Below are 17,440 nucleotides of genomic sequence, written 5' to 3'. Positions count from 1 at the left end.
TTCAGGAAGGGAAGGAAGTTAGAATTCTCCTTTTGGCTTCAGAAGCCCTGGTTCTAATCCCAGCATGCCTTCTGACTTGTTTTATGACTTAGGACCAGTTTCTTCCTGGCTCTGTTTCCTTAGGTGTAAAAGGCGCACTGGACTAGATGCTCTAGTTCTAAGACCCTGTATAAGATTTAATGGAGCCCCTTTAGGTATACTGTTACCACTTTCTTTACCTCTGACTCGTGGGGTTACTGCACTATATTACACAACTGCAGAGGGTGCCGCTTACATTGTAGCTGACTGAGTTATGTGGTGCACAGTCTGCACAGCTGTACGTGGCAGCTCTTCCCACTCTGATCCTGGCCACTGGCCATTTCAAAGGGAGTTGAATTGGACAGTTAGTCCCTCCCTTTCCTGACATACTAACCAGCTCAAAAAGCTCAGACAGTTTGGTTTTGGTTTTCTAACTCCTAAGATTATTTTCTGCTTGTCATGGGGGTGTGGATCAAGAGTCCCATGCATCTGGGGTTAGCCCCAGCCCAGGGAGTGTTTGGGCAAAGTAAGAGCAAGACGAGGCTCAGCATATGCAATTTGTGGCAGGGCTTTCCCCTGGAGGAGAGGAAGTAGGGCAGTGAGGACCTGGGGAGCTGCTGTGCCTGTCTGCCCCTGGTGTTTGAATACAAACTAAAAAAAGGAATTGTGGGGGCCCGTCCCTTCCAAGTCTACAGGGCCCGCCCTACAGTGGATAGACCCACACCCATCTGAAAAGTTCTCTGGCTGCACAGAGCTCAACATAGATCTACTAGAACCCAAGTTAAGCTAAATGCTATTGGCCAGGCTTGGTGGGGATGGAGGATTCTGGGTAGTGAAAGTGTTTTGGTTCCCTGAGGGCTATGCAGAAGTGCTTTGGGTTTTGGTGTATGGCAGTTACTCATGGTTTTAAAGCTATGCCAAGTGTCTACTGCCAATTATAGGTCCTTAGAAGAGCCAGGGGCTCCTGACTCCGTCTGCCTTTGCTGGAAAACAAAGGCCTGCCTGGAGAGGCGGTGAGCTCTCTGTCATTGTAGAGAGGCAAACCAAGGATGGCCACTTGTCTAGGATGTTCAGGTTCCAAGTTCCCTCCCAGGCAGGTACTTGGTACTGAGGCCCAGGACTTCTCATGGACCTGCGGTTGAGAAAGGGCCAACTATGTGCTGAGTTCACTAGTGCGCTAGATGAAGTAATTTTAAAATAGAGTCCCTGTTCTCCACTTCTTTCTTATGTTACATGTGCCTTTACGGTCAGAGTCTAGGTTCTGTCTGGATTGGGAATGTTGATGGAAGCATGGGAGCATAGTCCCAAGGGGATTTTGGAATTGGGAAGGCCAAACATTTGTTTAGAAATGATTAAATGACAGCCTTAAGAGGATACATGACTGACTCAAATTCAGTATTGGAGCTTGAACTTGACCCAGAGGTCATCTGCAGCCCAGGGCTTTTTCATTACCCTAGACTTGGAGGGTCCAGCTAGTGAAAGATGTAATCAAGTCCCAAGCTTTGGTGTCCACATCTGTAACACTTAGGATTGGTCCAGATCGATCCATTTGGGCTAAGTCATAGCTGGTTTCAAGCAGCCATTTTAAAAAATTCGATAAGGGATAGGCTAGGTCTAATGTTGGATCAGCCCTGAACTCCCCTGTGTGAATTACTTTATAGCTATCTTACCACCCAGTAGGCTGAGCAGAGCCAGGTTCTGCAGAAGAGGGGCTGCTGGCTGCTGTGAACTGCCTGAGGCAATATCAAGACCCTGAAAACGGTATGTGTTGGAGGTAGGGCAGGATGATGCAAGCTACACAGAGTAGGAGAAAGTAAGAGGCAAGAAAGTGAACAGCGCCCACTGCCCATGGGGCCAGGGAGCCTTATGGAGAGTGGCGGTACAGCTGATAAGATAGAGAAGACCACAGAAATATGATCTTCTCTTCCTGGAAAAGGAGGGCTTTCTGAAGCTGCTAGGGCCCAGAAAAAGCAAAAAGCTCTTCTCCACTGTAACTACTATCCACTAAGGACATTTATTGGGGGGAGAATTAGGGGGGTAACTCTTCTTTCATGGGGGGCAACAGACTTGTGGTTCCTCACTCCCCAACCGTGTCCCTTTCCACCCCATCCCACCCGACCAACTCTAGGCCAGCCCCATGCTCATCAAAGCCTTCATTGGGGCCTCTGGTTCCACATAAAAGCTCTCTCCACCCTTGTGAGTGGGAAACCCTGGGCAGACCCTCTTCCCTGGCCCGCCCCCATTAGCAATGAGACCGTCTAGTGGGGCCGCTGCCAAGCCAAACAGTACTGCAGAAGCAGCAAGGGACTGGGCTAGCAGCGGCAGGAAAGTGCCCTCTCGGGCCTCTCCCTGGGGTGAACTGGGCACGAGTGAAGATGGTCACTCCCATTGTCTGGACACCTGCCAGAGGCTCTGGATTCCCTCGGGTGAATACCAAGGGGGCGCTGGCCCTTGAGAAGGCCTTGGTCAAACCTCCAAGGACAGAGAGCCAGTGCAACTGAGAAAGCATGTCACACAGATGAAGTGAACCCTGTCGCACTTCAGTTCTGGGTGAGTAGGGGTAGGGTTATCTGTCCTTCCTGAGGCTGCACATAGTGACCCAGTGCGAGATGCGCAAGAAGAGCTTAGGTGGAACAAGAGTGAATATTAAAACGTGACTGCTCATATGTTTGTTTAATAGATATCAGAAAGTTACAAGCAGCCCTGGATGGTGTGGCTCAGTTGGTTGGAGTGTTGTCCTATATACCATAAGGTTGTGGGTTTGATTCCAGGTCAGGGCATATACCTAGGTTATGGGTTCGATCCCCATTCAGGGCATGTACAAGAGGCAGCTAATCAATGCTGCTCTCTCATATTGATGTTTCTCTTGATTTCTCTCTTCCTTCCTCTCTCTCTAAAAGCAATGAGAAAATATCCCTGAGTGAGGATAAAAATAAATAAATAAACAAATACAAACATACATACATACATACATACAAGCAAATCAAAACTTAGATCTCACAGCAATTATTGCTTAGGGTGAGGTTAAGTGAAAAGACAGTTGATTTAAAGTCAATTTAAAGAAAATTATTAAGTGAAAGCGGTCAATGTGTCACATACATGTCTAAAGATCAAACCTGGATTTGGAATCTGGCTCTCCTGTTTAGTGGCCGCTGTGTGACCTTGCCCTGTGTGACAGACTCTCTGTTCAAATCTCAGGCTGTGACTTTATCACCTGGATGATCTTGGGTAAGTTACTTAACTTCTACATGCCTCAGTTTCTTCATCTCTAAAGTGGAGAAAACAGTACGCTCTTACAAGATTATCAAGAAGACAAGTGCTTAGCACAAATCCTGATGTGCGGAAGCCCTCAGGGAATATTAGCAAGTATTACTATTGTTAAATGCAATATATTAGCATTTATTGAGCACTTCATCCTTGCTAGACATTTTGTATGGTAATCAGTATTCTTTCTTTCTTTTTTTTTTTTGAAGTTTTTATTTATTTATTTTAGAGAGAGGGGAAGAGAGGGAGAGAAACATTGATGGATGAGAGAGACATCAATCAGTTGCCTATCACAGGCTCCCAACTGGGGACCTGGCCTGCAGCTCAGGCATGTACCCTGACTGGGAATCAAACTGACAACCTTTCGGATAGCAGGCCAGCACTCAATCCACTGAGCCACACCAGTCAGTGCTAATGGGTGTTACTTCTAATTTTTCATACTGATCGTAGAAGGTAGATATTATAATTTTATTATACATTCTAAAGAGAGGAAGTGACCTGCCCATGGTCACACACTTAACAAGTATCAGGGCCAGTATTCAAATACCAAGTCAATGGAACATGACCCTCATATGAACCTTGTTGGGCTCAGGCTCAGTCTCTCTACCTGTACTGGGTTTCTTGTCATCTCCCAAGCCACCAGGGCAGATGTTGATCTGGTGGTTCCCAGGGATTGAATCATACCCTAGAGTCTACTGTTTAGCCCCTGCCATCTTCTCTGGGCACTGCCAGCTCCTTCTGGGGTACAAAATGACACGGCCGTGTGCTTTGGTACATGGATATGTCTGAATCACTACCCTTTTGTGGGAGATGAGGCATTTTAAACTTCTGCTCCACACCCCTTGTTTCCTGGGAAGCCTCATTATATACCTAGGTTTGTACTGTGTAAAACAAGACCTTTCCGATGTCTCCTTGTGTTTCTGAGTCACAGTAAATAACCCTGAACAGCTCAGGGCCAGCTGGGCCAGCCTGGACTGCCTGCTGTGACCCGAGGTGCCCCTTTCAAGGCTGTCTTCCCTTCAAGAGCCCCTCCTCCTTCTCAGCAGCCCTCCTTGCCTGCCCGCCTGCAACTGTCACTAGCCCCTTCTGGTCTGGAAAAACGGCCAGACGTGTTAGGACTGGAAGTGTGGCCACCTAGGGAAAGCTGACCGGAGAGAGGGTGATGCTCATCTCAAAGGGGATTAATTAGTGGTGTTGCAGGCTGCTGCAGGCCAGGCTGGGGTGAGGATTTTGTTGACTAATTGATTCATTCCACAACTGGCTGGCACTGCTCTGGACCCTGGGATATATAAGCAAACACAGCATGCAAGAATCTTTGCTCTCATGGTGACATTCTGTTGGAGGAGATAGCCAGTAAACAAGGTGAATAAATAAACAGGGAATGACACTAGACAATGAGAAATATCTCAGCAAGACTAAAGCAGGGGAGGTTGAAATTCTAGTTCGGGGTGCAAGAAAGGCCTCCAGGAGGAGATGGTGATGCGGGAGTAAAGACCTGAAGGAAGGGAGAGAGGCTCTTCGGTGAAGAGCATTCCAGGCAGAAGGGACAGCAAGTACAAAGCCTAAGGTGCCTGGTATGTTTGAAGAACATTCTGGAAACTGGGTGGAACAGAATGAGCAAGTGGCAGAGGAGTAGAGGACAAGGTCAGCAAGGCAGAGGGAACCAGATCACACAGGACCTGATCTCTTTCTCAGAGTAGGAAGTGGAGTCCCCGAGGGTTTAGAGCAGAGGAAGGACATGGCATGATCTGACCTACATTCTAGCAGCATCCCTCTGGCCACTGGGAGGGAGATCCTCAAGGGGACAATGGCAGATGCAGGGAGATCAATTAGGTGACTGTTGCCACAAGCCATAGGAGCCTTTCTGGATGCCCTGTATGGTAGCTCCCAGACCCCTACCTGCCTCCTGGTCACAGTCCTCCAGGCTGAGCAGAGGTGGGAAGATGGATGGTGGACTTTCACATCAAGGATGATGTGGGACCAGTGCAACTGACAGGCTGGGGTGGCGGGGGGCTACTTTTAAGATGTGCTAGAGCATAAGCAGATCCACACTGAAAAGGGAGAAAAGAGCAGGGACAATCTTGGTGATAACTACAACACATTAAGAACAATCAGTGGGGCCTCTTGCTGAGCCTCCAGCGTCTCTGCCCCCGGCTGGCCTCACCATCGGCAGCAAGCACATTCCTCGGCTGATGTTTGGCTTGTGGTTTGGCCTGGCCCTCTCACTGGTTACTTGTGCTCAGAAAGGCTTTTAAAACCAGAACCTGGGTTTTCTTTGAGTTTGGGGCATGAATCATTGCTTCTGGGCCTGGAAAGGGGATGGAGGGACAGGAGGCCCCGCTCTCGGGGTGCTCCCTCTCACTCGGGCCTGCGTGCCGCCGAGGCATGTATACGTGACACGCTCGCTTCCAAGCTCTGGCCAACATTCCCAACCGCCCAGGGGCCACCTCCACCTGCCCAAGAACCCTGCGAAGTTAACATGTCTACACTGACTCAGCTTCCCCTTCCTCAAACCTTGTCCTCAGGTCAGTGGCACTCCCCTTTGGCCTCCCAGCCACCTTTCCTTCCCTGGTGACCAGGCCCGGTTCCACTTTGCCCCTCACAGTCTCACTTCTCTTTCAGCTCCCCACCGTCACTGCAGGCTCTGGCGGCCTCTTACCTGGGTCACTGCAGCGCCCATCTTATCAGTCACCTGTTCCCAGGTGTTGTCCTATGCTATCCACCCTCCCCAACCTCTGTGGAGCTTTTCAAAACACAGATTAGAACATGCCACTATCCTCCCTCAAAAACCTTCAGCGGCTCCCTGTCTGCTAAATCCAAATGCCTCGGCTGGCATTTGGGTCCTTTCTCAGCGCCCTTAGCCCACTGTGCCTTCTCGCAGCACATACTCAGCGCCCTGCGGAGCAAACATCACGCTGTTTGCCCAGACACAGTCTACCTTTCCTGCACTTACAAAATAATCTCTTTCTCATTTCCCAAATCCCGGAGTCTTTTATCTGTAGCTCTCTTACAGCCTCTGACTCCCCTCATAAGCCCTTGTATTAGAGTTTTTTATCCGAGGATCTTCTCTCCTACTCCACTATCAACCCCTAAAGGATAGGACTTATCGCTTATCTCCCAGAGCACCTAGCACAGGGTCTGGCTCATACTATCTATTGTATTGGGGCCTCCTGGGGGGGAGGTGCATGTACAAAGGAATCCAAGATATCTATCTTGTCCGTAAATATTTTTCTAGGCAGTTCTTACATTCATTCAATGCATATTAATTGAGCACCTACTATGTCTGACACTGTTTGAGAGTTGGGGACACAGAGACTAATAAGAGATGTGGCTTCTGATCTCAGGCCACTGGGGGAAGATGGTCAGGCAACTATAAAACTGTCTGGTGGGTGAAGTCCAGGCTCTCCTGAGGTCACACAAGTGCGGCTTCAAGTTCTGGTTAAGGGGGTCAGGTGAGGCTTTCAGGAAGAAGTAGTGCCCAAGTGGAGACCGGAAGAATAAGTGGGAGGCAGCCAGGAGGCAGGAGGTAGGATAGGAAACAATAGGAGTGAATGCTGGAGAAAGCTGGTGTGTTTGAGAAGCTAAGAGGCTCAGTTTGGTGGGGCGCTGCAGGCGTGGGCAGGGGCCCTTGGCGCTGCTAGAGGTGAGTCCTGAGTGCAGGCCGGGGCCACCCTTTCAGGATCTAGTTAGCTCTGTGAAAGAGTCTGGACTTAACCTAATGGCAATAAGGGAGCCATTGAGGGTTTTAAGCAGGGGAGTGACTACACAACACAGCCTGTGGGTTAGCCTCACTCTGGCTCCTATTGAGAAAGGTCTGGATGGATTGGGACTAGAGGCACAATGACACCTGAGTTCGGGCTGGGGGCTCAGAGAATCCCTAGGGCCCTCCTGCTCTGCTCCAAGCCAAGCTTCCCTGTGCGATGCAGCATCCCTTCCCCACCCAGTAAGGTGCTTCCTTCACCAGAACACTCACAACAGCTTCAGCAGGGACCAAGATCACAGCAGGGACCAATGACCCTAACGGGCTCTGTCCAACCCCTTCTGGACACCCGCTGCTTCCCCTCAAATCTCCTGTGTGCTCCATCTGTCTGGGGGCAGTTCTGTCCAGCATCTTCTGCCAAATCAGTCCCTGTAGCCCCTCTGTCTTTCCTGGGTATCACAGTGATCAATAGCTTATGGCCTTGGCGGGAGGAGGAAACTGGGTCACCAACATATAACCCTTCAACTACCAACTTTTACCCCCCAAATTCTACCTTCGTTTCAGCCTCTCAAATCTGACTCAGGTCATGTCTCCATCCCAGCCTGGCTATGAATCCTGTGCGGTCCCAGGCTGGGGAGGACTGGGAGAACTGAGAGTCTGGAGAACTGGAGACATCTTGGCTTCACCACTGACTGCTGTGCAACCCTGGGCAAATCATCTTCCTTCCCTGGATGGCGTTTTCTCTTTTGCTTGATTAGGAATTAGGCTTAGATTACATTGGTAATTCTCAGCCTTGACTGCCCATTAGAATTATTGGAGAGCTTTAAAAAAATACTGGTGCTGGGCTCCACCATGAGATGCCATGGCCTGGGGTGGGGCCCGGGCAGATGTTTTGTTTTAGACCATCATTCTCTGTTCATGCGGCATGGAGGACACTGGATTTGCTGACCATCTGCAATGCTACCATAGACCTGGGGTGGGGGGACCGAGGTAGGCAGATGAAAGAACCTGAGGAGTGACCCCTTCCTTAGGAGTGCTAACCCCGCAGGACCACCGCAGTACAAACTCCGGCAACCGTGGAAAGCTCAGCAACTTCAAGTTCTGGCTTCTTGCATTCGCCAAGGTGATTACTCCAGAGCCCAGTGTCAAATGCTGGAAGGTCCCTCCCAAAACTTCTCAAAGTGGTCTTGGGACAGTAAGTGGAGACAGGAGCATCTTCTGAATTCTGTGTGCCTTTTGAACTGCTCCACGGATACTCCTGCCTCCTTGGACACCAGCACCTTGTGCGAGCCCCACAGTCTGCGTGTGATCTATACCCCCTGCCCTCACTGTGCTCCTTGAGGCAGAGGCTGTTGCATCCCCAGAACCTGGCGGTGCCTGGGGTATAGTGGGTGTTCGGTACATGTTGCCAAATAGACAAGCCACTCAGTTTCTTCATCTGTAAAGTGGGGGCATGGTGCCTCCTTGCTAAATTACAGGCACGTGGGAACAACCGCGTGAGCAGGGCCAGCTTCATGGCTGTGCAGTTGTTCAGGGCCCCACACCCAGAAGGGTCTCTGCTTGGTGCAATGTTCTCCTGTGTCCATCTTGAAATTCTTAATCATTTAAAAGAAGGAGCCCTGCGTTTTCGTGTTGCACCGGGTCTCACAGATTACGTAACCATCCCTGCCTGTGTGGTGTGAGTAAACTCAGAGGAGAGCTCCATGTATAAATTATTTATGGAACTTTATGATCACTATCAATCACTGACTATCAGGGCCTATTAAAGGGAAGTTCCAGCACAAGGAGGGGAGAGGGACATTGCTTTGTGGCCTTCTCCTCCGTACGGAAGACGGTGGTGCTATGAAGCCCTGGGATGGGCCAAGCTAAGAAGGAGGATAGTGGACGCTGGGGACACCCCCAGAGGTCTACAGAGATCTTGTCCCGCCTGCCTGCCGCAGATGTACACAATATACTGAACTTTATTCTTTTGGCTGAAGCATTGCTTTCTCCTTAAGTTTCTCTGATGGGTATGGCAAATTGGTTTCCTAATGTCATCTTTGGCTAGAAGACCTGCCCCTGAGTTCCCAGTGATCTTCAGAAAATCACAGGAAGTCATTCTACCTTTAAGAGCCCGGTTCCCCCATCTATCTAAAACCCATAGCAGCTTTGGCGTTCCCTGGCCTCCCCTGGCCCATCCTGACTGATGAACAAACATGTGGGAGAGCTCTTTGCAGACTGTCAGGAGCTGCACCCACTTGCTCATGTCATGATTTTTCTATGGCCTTCCTGAGGCCCAGTCATCCTGATCTGCAAAGAAACAGGCTGTAGAAACCTTCAGGGTCGGAGTTCTGGCAGCTTGACCCAGCTGGGTGATGCTGCCGGGGGAAGAAAGCTGTTAGCCTCAGCTGTGGAGGCAGGAACCGCTTCTCTGTGTCATCCTGTTTGCAATCCCAGAGCACGTTGCTATAGCAAGTTGCCTAACTCACCCCACATGCCACGTGGAAAAACCTCTGCCTGCTTTAGAGCAGCATCACCCAAGCCACAGACTGGCTTCTTTTTTGTCATAGGATAAGGTTGTCATCATCCACAAGGGCCAGGGTAGGACACACCTGACGCGATGGAAATGGGCTGAGCAACCAAACCATGCCAGACAGGTCCCCCTGCCTCAATTACTTTGTCTGCTTGCTGGTCCTAGTGCCTGAAGTTCCATCCACCATCAGGCCTTCATTCCTTTGGCTCAGGCGCAGTTCAGTTAAAATGTAAATCCCTTTGGATAGGACACATGAAGTTGTCATTGCTCATTAGTGCTATTTAATATGAATGATCTCATTAAGCCTGGAGCTCAGAGCAGTCTTTGATTAGGGGAAGGGGAGCAGAGGTGGGAAAGGAGGAGAGGAACAGCAGCCTGGACCATGGGGGTGGGGTGGAGAGGGAGCCCTTGGGCAGAGTGTTCCAGAGCACTGGGCACTCGGGGGCAGGTGGTAGAGCCTCACTTGGCCCTGAACCAGGATGCAAGTGAGAGAGAGAGGTTCCCATGTTAGGAGGCACCATGTGAGGACCACTTCTCACCCAGCACCCTGACTGAGAAATCACTGTCTAGCTGAGTTTGAAAAGCGAGTTGCCACCCTTGGGCTGGTTCCCCTGTGAGAATGGCCAGGTGTACACTGATATGAAGCCAGCTCCTTTAGCAAGCGCATCATATTGGCCTTTCTCTGCCTTCTAGGCCCGCTTCCTAAATAGATATTATGCATAGATTAAGAGCAGCAGCTTTGGGATCAGACAAATCCCGACACCATCTCTCACTCGATTTGCAGGACCTTGGATGAGCCATTTAATTTCTCATGTATAACCTGGTGATTGCAATAATGACTTAATGTAGCTCTTTTGAGGCATGAGATGTGAAGAGGTGCTTGACACAGTGGCCGGTATCAATCAAATAATAAATGATGGGAAGTGTGATAACTGCTACTGATAATTGAGGACTTCTGGGTGCCAGATGCTCTCCTAAGCACTTGAGATGAATGAAGCATATAAGATCATCTAATGCACACATCAGCCTGTGAAGTTGTTACTATCCCCATTTTACAGTTGAGGAAAATAAGCCCCAGAGGGCTTATCCAGGGTCACCCACGTGGAAAGGATTTGAATCCAGGCAGCTGGGCTCCCAGGCCAGGCGTGCTGACTGCTACTGTTGCGCAGTAAGCGTGTGGGTGAGGGCGGATGAGAAACAGAGGCAGGGAGAGGACCACACTGACTTTTTCTTCCAGGTGGGATTTTATTCATCTTATGACTCAGGTCATAAGTACACAGAATGAAAACACTTCAGGAGTTTTTTTTGGAGCTTATTTAGTTTCAGTTTACAAGATGACAAACTCCAGTCTCTCTCTTCCCCTTCTCTCCTCACTGGTAACAAAGACTTCATACAGTTAGGATTTATATGGTGGGCGCTGGGGACGGCCCCCGCCTGGACCACAACTCCCTGTAGCAAGCACTCCATATTGAGGACCTGTGGTGTCTTTGGAGCTCATAATTGTTTGGGGGAAAACAGTTTCAAATGGCCATGAATCCTTGGTGGTAGCCCACGGTTTGATGCTGGTGGGATAGGGGCATTAAGTAATGAGAACCAGCAGAGATACCATTTTTAAAAATGTAAGTGCATGTTTAAAGCTTGTTTTGTAGCTGGCCCTCCCCCGGGGTCAGCCAGAGGCTGTCGCTGCCTGCGGAGGATTATGATGGATCCTTTCTCTTTGCAATCACAATAGAACATGGCTTAACACTGACTCCCAAAGTAGGATTTGAAGCTTATAGTGAGACAATAATCTCCAAAGTCAGGTATCATGGCCTTTTAAAATTTTCAAACTCCCTTCTATATAGAAAGCTCCATGCCAGGCCAGCTCAGAGCATAGCTGTGTCCTAAGCAATGAGGAGAGAGAACAGAAGGGGTTTCCAGCTGCTGGAAGAAACATCCACTACAGGTGGGGAAAGAAAGAGGTTCAGAACGGGCAAAATTAAGGTGAGTCTAAATTAATCTTAGGTCCTCAAAGGGCCCACGGTCCTGGGTGGGTGGGACTGGAAAAAAGAGAAAGGCAAGGAGATAGACATCCTATCTTTGGGGTGGGAGATCCTCTGTGGGGTTGATATGGGGGTGTGGTGAATAAGTAGAAAGAGGGTGATACTCCATACCCATTTCCTTTGGGCCCCCAGTGCCTGATTAGGAAGGGTCCAGAAGATCCTCTACTAATGACAGCTGACAGGCTCAGCCGACAAGCTCCCAGAGGGGTGGGCAGTGGGGTAGGCAAAATGACTACTTCATCTCCTTCGCTGCTCTTCCAAAGCTAGAGAGCAGGGCTTGGATCTTCAGTCTTTGCACACCCATGGTGCCTAGTACTGTGTTTTTCCCAGGCAAGGTTTTTCTGCTGAATAAAACCCCCACTCACAAGGATATGCAAGGGCCATGCTGAGTGGTACGGTTCTTCTCTTTGACACCACAGAACACTCACACTAAAATTATATTGACTTGAAGGCAGCCTCATGGCAACCCCCTACTCCCCTCCAAGTTTCCATTATGATCAAGACTTTGGGCCAGGTCTTTGGGAGGAAGAGCTAGGATAATTTAGATTTACTTAGAGCCGTGGAATGTAGGCCTCCTCTGAGCCTCCAGTGCCCTGGTATCCCCTCTAGGTTTCTCTTGTGAACTTGAGTTTGAAGTTACATCTCTTTGTCCTCATATTCCTTATTCAATGGTCAGTATCTTGAGTGCTTAATATGTGTCTGGAACTTGCCAAGAACTTTATATACATTTACTCATTTAACATCAGCTCATTTACAGAGTAAATCTCTAAGTTCTATTATTATCACCCCCATTTTGCAGGTGAGAAAACTGAGGCATGGGGCCATTTAGTAACTTGCACAGAGAATTGGCAGAGCCGAGGTTCATCCCAAGCAGTGAGACCGCAGGGCCTTCACCCCATGCTGTTTCTGATCTCCCTGTGTGTCTTTATGGGGCCTGGCAGATAACAGGTGCTCAGTGAAGACAGTTTTAAAGACTTATCACCTCATCAACCCTTACTACCAATGTGCTATGATGGTATAGTTCTCCTCAACGGATCTGCTCTCCCTGAATGGCAACTGGAAAAGTCTTTGGACTTCTTTTTCTGACTTCCTTGATAGTTTTGCGTTCCTGATCACCCTGCCCAGACTGTAGCAGGCGCTCCAGAAAGACAGAAGCTCTGAAATCATAATGGCCTCAATGAGGACTCACTTCCAACTTTGGCCTGCAACAGGTTCCCTGCCCAGCCAAACTGCACCATCACCAGGAAGCGAGCTGGCAGTCCTCTCATTGAATCCCTGTGACGCATGGATGAGAGACCATCCGTCCTGCCCTGGAGCCAGGGGAATGCACCCAGTGAACTCTGCTGTACTTCCAGTCTTCAGACTCCACACTGACCAGAGTCATCTTTGTGGTTTTAAAATATTCACCATTTTGTTGTTTAACTAGCCCCAGGAAACGACACTAATGTATGAATAGTCCTACTTTACAGCCTGTCCACACTCTACACACTCCTTTAAAGCCTAGTTCAAATGGTACCTCCTCCAGGAGGCCTCCCTTGCTTATCCAAATGGAACTGAACTTCTCATCTGAACCGCAGTCTGTACCTTTTCTGTGCCATTCACTCCCTAGTGCCTCTATCTATTTAGTTTTCCCTGATCTTGCCTTGTTCTTAGCTCCGGGCAGGGTCCAGATTGCATACATGCTTGGGCCACAACCTCAGTTCCTTGCAAACAGATGTTGTTCCAACATTGATTGATATGTTTAATGAATCCCATATTTCAAGAACTCAAACTGACCAAACATAACTCAGGGGTGGTTTTCTCCATAGAAAGGGAGCTGTGAGTCACAAATCCTGTCCCCATGCTTCACCTCACTCCCCACCCCCACGCCACCCCTTTGGGAATAACAACATTAACAACCACTACTTTAGCTCTGCTGTGCACCAAGCCCTCTGTAAAAGACTTTTCTTACAGTGCTTTTCTTAATCAGCGTCAGGAACTCACAATTTGTATCTCCATTCTGCTGAGCAGAAAACCTGTTAGAGAAATTGCATCGCCTGCCAAGGCTGTACAACTAGTGGGCAGGAGAGCCAGAACTGGAAGCCAGGTCTAATTTCAAAGACGTTGCTCTTAGCTTCCTGAGGTCCAGACTGTCTTTGGCCCCTAAGGCGGTCTCTCCGTCTCGGGGTCTGATGAAGTGGTTCCATCTATCTGGAGTCACACAGGCGTGCACTCTTTTTCTGTAGCAGGGTGTCCTAGTGATTTGAATGCAGTTCCTGGAGTTGCCTCCTTTCCCACTGAAATGACCCAGAGTGCACTTTGCCTCCTCCTGAAGCCGGGCTCTAGATGTGTGCTGTCCTGGCCACAGCTCTTCCTTTGTCTTCTCCAACTGCCCCTCCCCGCCCCCAAAACAACTAAATGCATCAATAAACATTTTCGATTGTGACTCTAGAGTCTGAATTGAACCCCACCAACAAGAGGCCCTTTAAAATACAGGCACTTCCAGAAGCTCCGCTGTAGACGGAGATAGGGGGGTGCACTTGTTACCGTGGTACCTCGGAACTGGAGTGAACGAGCATGGGCTGGGGTGGGGGCGTCTCTCCCGCTGCCACTGCATTTGACCCCCAGTACCCGCGGCAGCCCCAGCCTGAAGTACACACAGAAGGGGGAGGCAAGGCCGGGCAACCAGTCCCTGAGGCGGGCGCTGGTCCCCGCGTAGTTGAGGGGCCCCCGAAACCTTTCCTGGTCCACAGAGCAGTGTTGCTGGCCGCCGCCCCCGCGTGGCGGTTCCGGCCGGGGCGCGCGGTGTGGGGAAGCCCAGGCCAGGTGGCCCAGGGCGGAGATCCCAAGGCTAGCCCCTCGCTCCCCACCGCGCCCCGCCGGCCCGTGGTCCCCACCGCGCCCCGACACCTGGAGTGTATTAGGCGGCAGCGCGTGTTTCGGCGATAGTGGCTTCCCCGGATTATTGAATAATTGTATAATTCCGAGCGCAGGATGGGGGGCCGTGCCTTGTCCTTGCTTCGAGTGTCAGATACTAAAATTTCCGGGGTCTCTGGACTGCGAAGCCGGTCCCCGCCGCCTTTGGCCTGGCCGCTCACCACTGTCTTGGGGCCGACAGCCCTGGGGCTCGCTTCTTCCCTGGCCGCAGGGACTCTGGGCAGCTCTCGGCTGCCAGGTCTTCCCGGCCCTCCGGGACCGCCGCGCCCGGCTCTCTACACCGCAGGATGCGCCCTCCGCGCCGGGCAGGAGGGCAACGAGGCAGCGTTCACTCCGAGCATCCCATTCCCTTCCCAGCCAGGGCTGCGCGCTGCTGGTGCTCCCGGGACGCCCGAGTGTCCCCAGCAGCGGTGCGGGAACCCCGGCGTGGCCCTTGGAGGTAACCAGGAAGTCCGGGGGGGCCACCAGCCCTCAGAGCTTTTCAACTGGAGCCCTTCAACTCTTTCCGAACACACTAAACTACTGGCTCCAAGTCGCTCCCGCGAGCCTCCCTCTTTTATGGAACTTGGCGGAGCCGCTAGATTGCAGCCAGTTCCCGGAGTACCCGCTTCCCCAAGAGTAACCAAGGTCTGACCCTGGAGGCGCACCGTGTCCCGCTCCTGGCGGCTAGATCCAAGGCCCCGACTGGCCAGGGAGCCGCTCCCGGAGTCAAGGGGAGGCAAAAGGGGCACGTACCTGGCCACAGGCTGAGCGTCCAGGCCACCAGGAGGCCCCTGGGCAGGTCCATGGCCCGCGGCGCGTCGGCGGGTGCCGTGTGCGGAGCGGCGGCGGGGGGCGGCGGGCCAGAGCGGCAGCCTCCGGGGCGCGGCGCCTCAGCCTGCACTGCGCGCCTGCCGCGCGCGCGGCTCCCTGACAGCCGGCTTGTTCAGAGGAAGTGGGAGGGCTCGGGCGGCGGGGAGGGGCGCCGGACAGCACTCCGGCTCTGGCTCCCCTCCAGATTAGGCCCCTCTGCCACCTGGGCAGGCTGCATGCCGCCGCCTCGACGCCGTCTCCAGGTCTCTCCCCCAGCCCCCACCTCTGCCTTAGGAGAAAATCCCGGAGAACTGCTCCTGGGAACCACCTTGCCAGGGTAGCGCCTTCCTGTACACCACCGTCGCCCAATTCAGAGTCTGTTCAGGAAAAGTAGTTTATATTTCCATTTCCCCGAAGAAAGAGCTTCACAAAGCTGGGAAGGAAAGGTACCAAAGGTGACACAGGAGCATGGGTGGTGGCTCAAGTCTCCCTTAGCCAAGGGGAGTAGATGTACCTCAAAAGTCTATCCTGAGACACCCCCTTGCCTCCCTGCACCATGGGGTTTGGAATGAATATAAGGCGCAGTGCTTCTTCTGACCCTGGAATAAATGCAGAACCCTCCTCCACGCTCTCCATCCCTCACACCTGAGGCTTCCTAAAGCTCCCAGGAGGACTCCATGCCCACAGCAGTGAAACTTTTTGGAACCCAGCCACCTTCCTTCCCAGCTCTTCTAACCACTGACAATTAAATTCAATGCACAGTTGTTGCACAAGCTTTACATCAGGCCCTGGACCACAACCCATGGGTGTGGAGGCTGGCCTTCCCAGCAGGGGAGAAAGCTGAGGCGGAGGGGAGGGTGGCAAGCGTGGGGAAGACTACAGCAGAGGCCCGTCATCGCTTTCTCAGGAAAGCCGTCTGTTCCCCCCACCCCTTATCCTCAACAGGTCCTACTGCCAGATACATCTCTCTCTCCCTCTCTCTCTCCATTGTACTTAATACAGAAACTACACATCAACTGGTGTAATCACTTGAACTTTTTCTCTCCTTGTCTAGACTGAAAACACCATTAGGGTAGAAATCTGCTTGGTTCTCAACTGAGCACTCAACGCCCTCCCCACCAGGAACACAGTAGGTGGGTGGATAGGTCGATGGGTGGGTGGGTGAGTGGAGGGGTATGGGGTGCACAGAGGTTGTAGTTTTCTGTCTGGGAGGGGTTGGAAGTGCTTACCAAAAGAGGTGGCATTCAGGCTGAGTCAGGGAGGATAAGGTGGATTTTGAGCCCAGGTTCACATAAGCAGAGTAGTGGGCACTGTGCTCTTTTCTTGATAGCTATTTTGTTTTTCATTTTGGTATCCTCACCTCTTTTTGTCATCCACAGACTTTGGAGGAAGCTGATACCATCCCTGGGGCGTTGGGGGATGAGGTAGGGAGATACGTGGTTTAGGCAGAAAGGAATCAGTGTACTGCCATTCCCTGTCCATAGTTTTGAAAAAGGGCACCATGACAAAGGAAAAAGGTTTTCTGGGAAACAAGCTTTCTTGCTCTTCTGAAAGAGCTCGTAGGATGAACGAACGAACGAACAAACTAACTTTTTCCAGTTATGTGCCCAGTGTCCCCTTTATTGTTTAAGTGGGTTTGAGGCAGGATGCTTTGAACTCAGAGCACCCTGATAACAGCTGCCCGATGGACTGCAGGCCACTTCCTGGCCTTGCTCACATTGTGCCCTCTCTAGCGGTTCCCACACTGCAGGTGCATGGGAGTTGCCTGGAGCACTTACGAAGAATGCAAATTCCCCAAAGGTCCGGGAGTCTGGTGGGCACTGCAGGTATTCTGCCGTGGCAGCGGGCTGAAGGCTGCACTCTGAGACTGCCCATTGCTTGCTCTGGGGGCTCTCTGCAGTGAGTGTGCTGCTGCTGGTCTTTGAGTAACAAGTCTACCGTTCATTGACTCACATTGTCCTCGTCAGGGCAGGGGGGCCTCGAATCCAGCATGCGTGCCTTTGTGTAACGGGGCCGGGGGGGGGGGAGGTGTGCCCTCGCTTATTCTTCCAACAAATATTTGAGTGTCCACTGTGCCCCTAATGCTCTGAAAGTCACATAAGACAAGACTGTGCTCGAGGGGCTGGTGATGGAATTGAGAATACGCGACATCACCTCATATTTATCGGCAGTCATTATTTATTATTTAATCATTCA

The 17,440-nt window shown here is 51.2% G+C and overlaps 1 protein-coding gene across 1 annotated transcript in view; it reads right to left on the bottom strand.

The window, feature by feature from the left end:
- The window catches only part of ITGA11 (integrin subunit alpha 11), a 113,086-nt gene extending 97,743 nt beyond the window's left edge, over positions 1-15,343 (bottom strand). The window contains exon 1 of the mRNA XM_054564223.1: positions 15,188-15,343. Within this exon, the coding sequence (XP_054420198.1) occupies positions 15,188-15,239 (52 nt within the window). The 5' untranslated portion in view covers positions 15,240-15,343. The remainder of the gene's footprint in view (positions 1-15,187) is intronic.
- Positions 15,344-17,440: the final 2,097 nt, after the last annotated feature.

The sequence above is a fragment of the Pteronotus mesoamericanus genome, unplaced genomic scaffold (genome assembly GCF_021234165.1).
Source record: "Pteronotus mesoamericanus isolate MK-2021 breed Mesoamerican mustached bat unplaced genomic scaffold, CSHL_Meso_final contig_164, whole genome shotgun sequence".
NCBI classification, from domain to species: domain Eukaryota; kingdom Metazoa; phylum Chordata; class Mammalia; order Chiroptera; family Mormoopidae; genus Pteronotus; species Pteronotus mesoamericanus.
This window is presented reverse-complemented; position numbering and strand designations above follow the sequence as displayed.